At 40.1% G+C, this 2,703-nt stretch overlaps 1 protein-coding gene across 2 annotated transcripts in view; it reads left to right on the plus strand.

Moving 5' to 3' along the window:
* The window catches only part of fras1 (Fraser extracellular matrix complex subunit 1), a 242,061-nt gene that overhangs the window by 72,239 nt on the left and 167,119 nt on the right, over window positions 1–2,703 (plus strand). For both annotated transcript variants that reach the window (XM_032515432.1, XM_032515434.1), the window contains exon 3: window positions 1,998–2,105. In XM_032515432.1, the coding sequence (XP_032371323.1) occupies window positions 1,998–2,105 (108 nt within the window). The remainder of the gene's footprint in view (window positions 1–1,997; window positions 2,106–2,703) is intronic.

Below are 2,703 nucleotides of genomic sequence, written 5' to 3' on the forward strand. Positions count from 1 at the left end.
AGAGGAGCTGCAGCAATGTGCAGTACAACAAAAATATGGTGTCTTTTGAAGATTAAACCATGTAAACCTATTCTGGTACACCCTCTAAATACAATTATGAACCTGAAAATGATTATAATATGAGCACTTTAATAGAAATGTCAAGATCTAAAAACATAATATGATTACTTTAAAGGAAATGTCAAATGTCGTTTTTTTGCATCTTCTGCGTGATCTGTTAATGCAACTTGTTTTGTGTGACAGTTGAGTCCTTGTCAGTATTGTTCATCTCAGATTGTGTTTGTTGAACAGTTTCTGTCTCAAGAGGACAAAAGCCTACTTGGGAAAACTGCAGTGCTCCGTTGACTCCCACATTCTCAGTACTTCTGAAGGTCGCTCCTCCTCCTCCCTGAACTGGAATATGAATATTGCCAGCAGAGATTGCCCATGACATGTTTGCCCTTACATAAAATGCCTTACACATCTGGCTACTGCTGTGCAAAGATGCACTCCCACAGACTTGCATTTAAACACATATATACATAAATAGCTCAAACCACATTACAGGGGACATATCAACTTGCATATGCTCTCTTCAGGCCTTTCCCCTCAGCTAGCTTCTTTCCCTAATTAAATTTTCATTCTGTGTTGTTCTCCTTTTTTCTGTGTCTTTCAACATGACCTGTAGCTACTCCCACATTTTACTGCATGCTTACAGCATGACTTTCTCATGGACCTTAACTTAATTAGCAGAGTTGTTTTAAGAATTAAGTTTGGCTCTCTGTTCAGAGCTAAGATCTGGGAAAAGAAGCACAGTCAGACAATCAGAGACAGGCTTGAAATCGGGCGATACTGACTCAATACTGATAATACTGACTAATTTCTTGCTGATTTTAAAAGATTTACATTTGAATAATATTTTCTGTTAATTTCATGGATTATTTACCAAGATGCTTGTGCACGATTTATTATTTTTTATTATATTCAATGTTTCCTTGATGTAATGCTTACTACTGTGTATCCTGTATATCCTCTCGTGTTAGCATACAATATATGAAACTATTAGTAGTCTGGTTGTTACCAAAGACTAAAGTTTCCTGCCCATTAAAATGTCCCCCCCTGTCCACTTAATAAGCACAGCTGCCCATGGATATTCCGTCATGAGTGGATAATTAATCATCCATCTAAATCGGCTTTATGTACTGTAAAATGATATATCAGCGCATATGCAGGCTGGAATATTGATTTAGTTTTGGCTTTGGGCTAGCCATAACACATTGTCAGCCCTGTGTTATGAGCTATTGACATATACCTGGCATGCTAAAGGGTGTGGCCAACAACTGGCAGAAGTGATCTCCAGCCTTTCTCCAATTTTCCCCTATCTCACTGTGGAGTTGGCCATGATGCTCAAGGCTTTTAATCAACACCGAAGCAGTCTCACTCCACCGGCAGCAGAAATACTTCACTGTTTTACAGCCTGATGATATGAGTTCAAAATGTGAAATGATTTTCTTATGGTGGTGCTCACGTTTTGTAAACTAGAGCAGTAAAACGTTGTTCAGCTATCATGGACCTCACAGAGCCTGTGATACAAACTGGTGAAATGAATGGAAGCAGGTCTGATTGCCTGGAATATTACACTGATTAATATAAATCCATTGTTTCTTCATTTCATCTGTTATGTTCTATATCTATAATGCACAGTCTGCATATTGTTTAATGGTTTTTATAAAGTCACTGATTTTTGTCAACAACAAATCAAAATGCAAGGAGACTCAAGCTGCACTTTACTGTACTTGCGATATCTGCTTGTGAAAAAAGAAATCTGTCACATTAATATGCATAAAGGGACCTGTATGTTTATTACCATTTGCACCAGCTGTCAACATTAACACAACATGTGGATGTGTTAGGATATGATATTGGAACAATTGTTTTATTTAATTTTTCTTCACAGTGATGAATCAGGTGGGCCGTGGTAGTGTTTCATGTGTGTTTTTTTTGTTTTGTATTGACAGAACAACACATCATGGAAACCACAGTCGTGTCTGGAGTGTACCTGCTACAGCGACGTGGCCATTTGCAGGCCCACCACCTGCCCCAACCCACAGTGTGACTTCCAGAGGGTAAGACATTTTACATTTAACAGGGGAAGTTTGTGTGCTTTTGAAAACAGTAGGCAATTCATATACAGGGAAACGATTTCAAAGCTGGTTCCTTTGAGCATGTATATATATGATGTGTGCGTTAGGATTTGCTCCTAGTTTGGACCCCAAAAGCAGATTCAGACTCAGTTACAATGGATTGGAGTTGTAGTTTTATTTTATCTCAGTACTTGTAGTGAAGTGAGTTAAACAAGGTGGTGAGGTGGCAATGCTGGTGGAAGCAGATGGCATCTGGTGGTGGGGAATTTGTGGCAGGTAATGACAGCTAGGCAAGGATCAGCAGGAGGCAGGCTCAGCTTGGTCAGGTGCTGGAGACGGAGGAGACACAGGTGAGGTTATCCTCAGCAGAGTTACAACAACGGTTCAAAATCAGTTTTAGGCCTGAAGAGTTGCCACGTAGAGAGCGGAAACCAATCTGGCGACAAGTGAGTGGAGAGCTGGGTTTCTTATACTGAGCTTGATTGTAAATGGAAGTCAGGTGTGCCTGGTAACGACTGGAGAGCCACGCACTTGCTGATGAGCATACACACACACACACACACACACACACACACACACA

The sequence above is a fragment of the Etheostoma spectabile genome, chromosome 5 (genome assembly GCF_008692095.1).
Source record: "Etheostoma spectabile isolate EspeVRDwgs_2016 chromosome 5, UIUC_Espe_1.0, whole genome shotgun sequence".
NCBI classification, from domain to species: domain Eukaryota; kingdom Metazoa; phylum Chordata; class Actinopteri; order Perciformes; family Percidae; genus Etheostoma; species Etheostoma spectabile.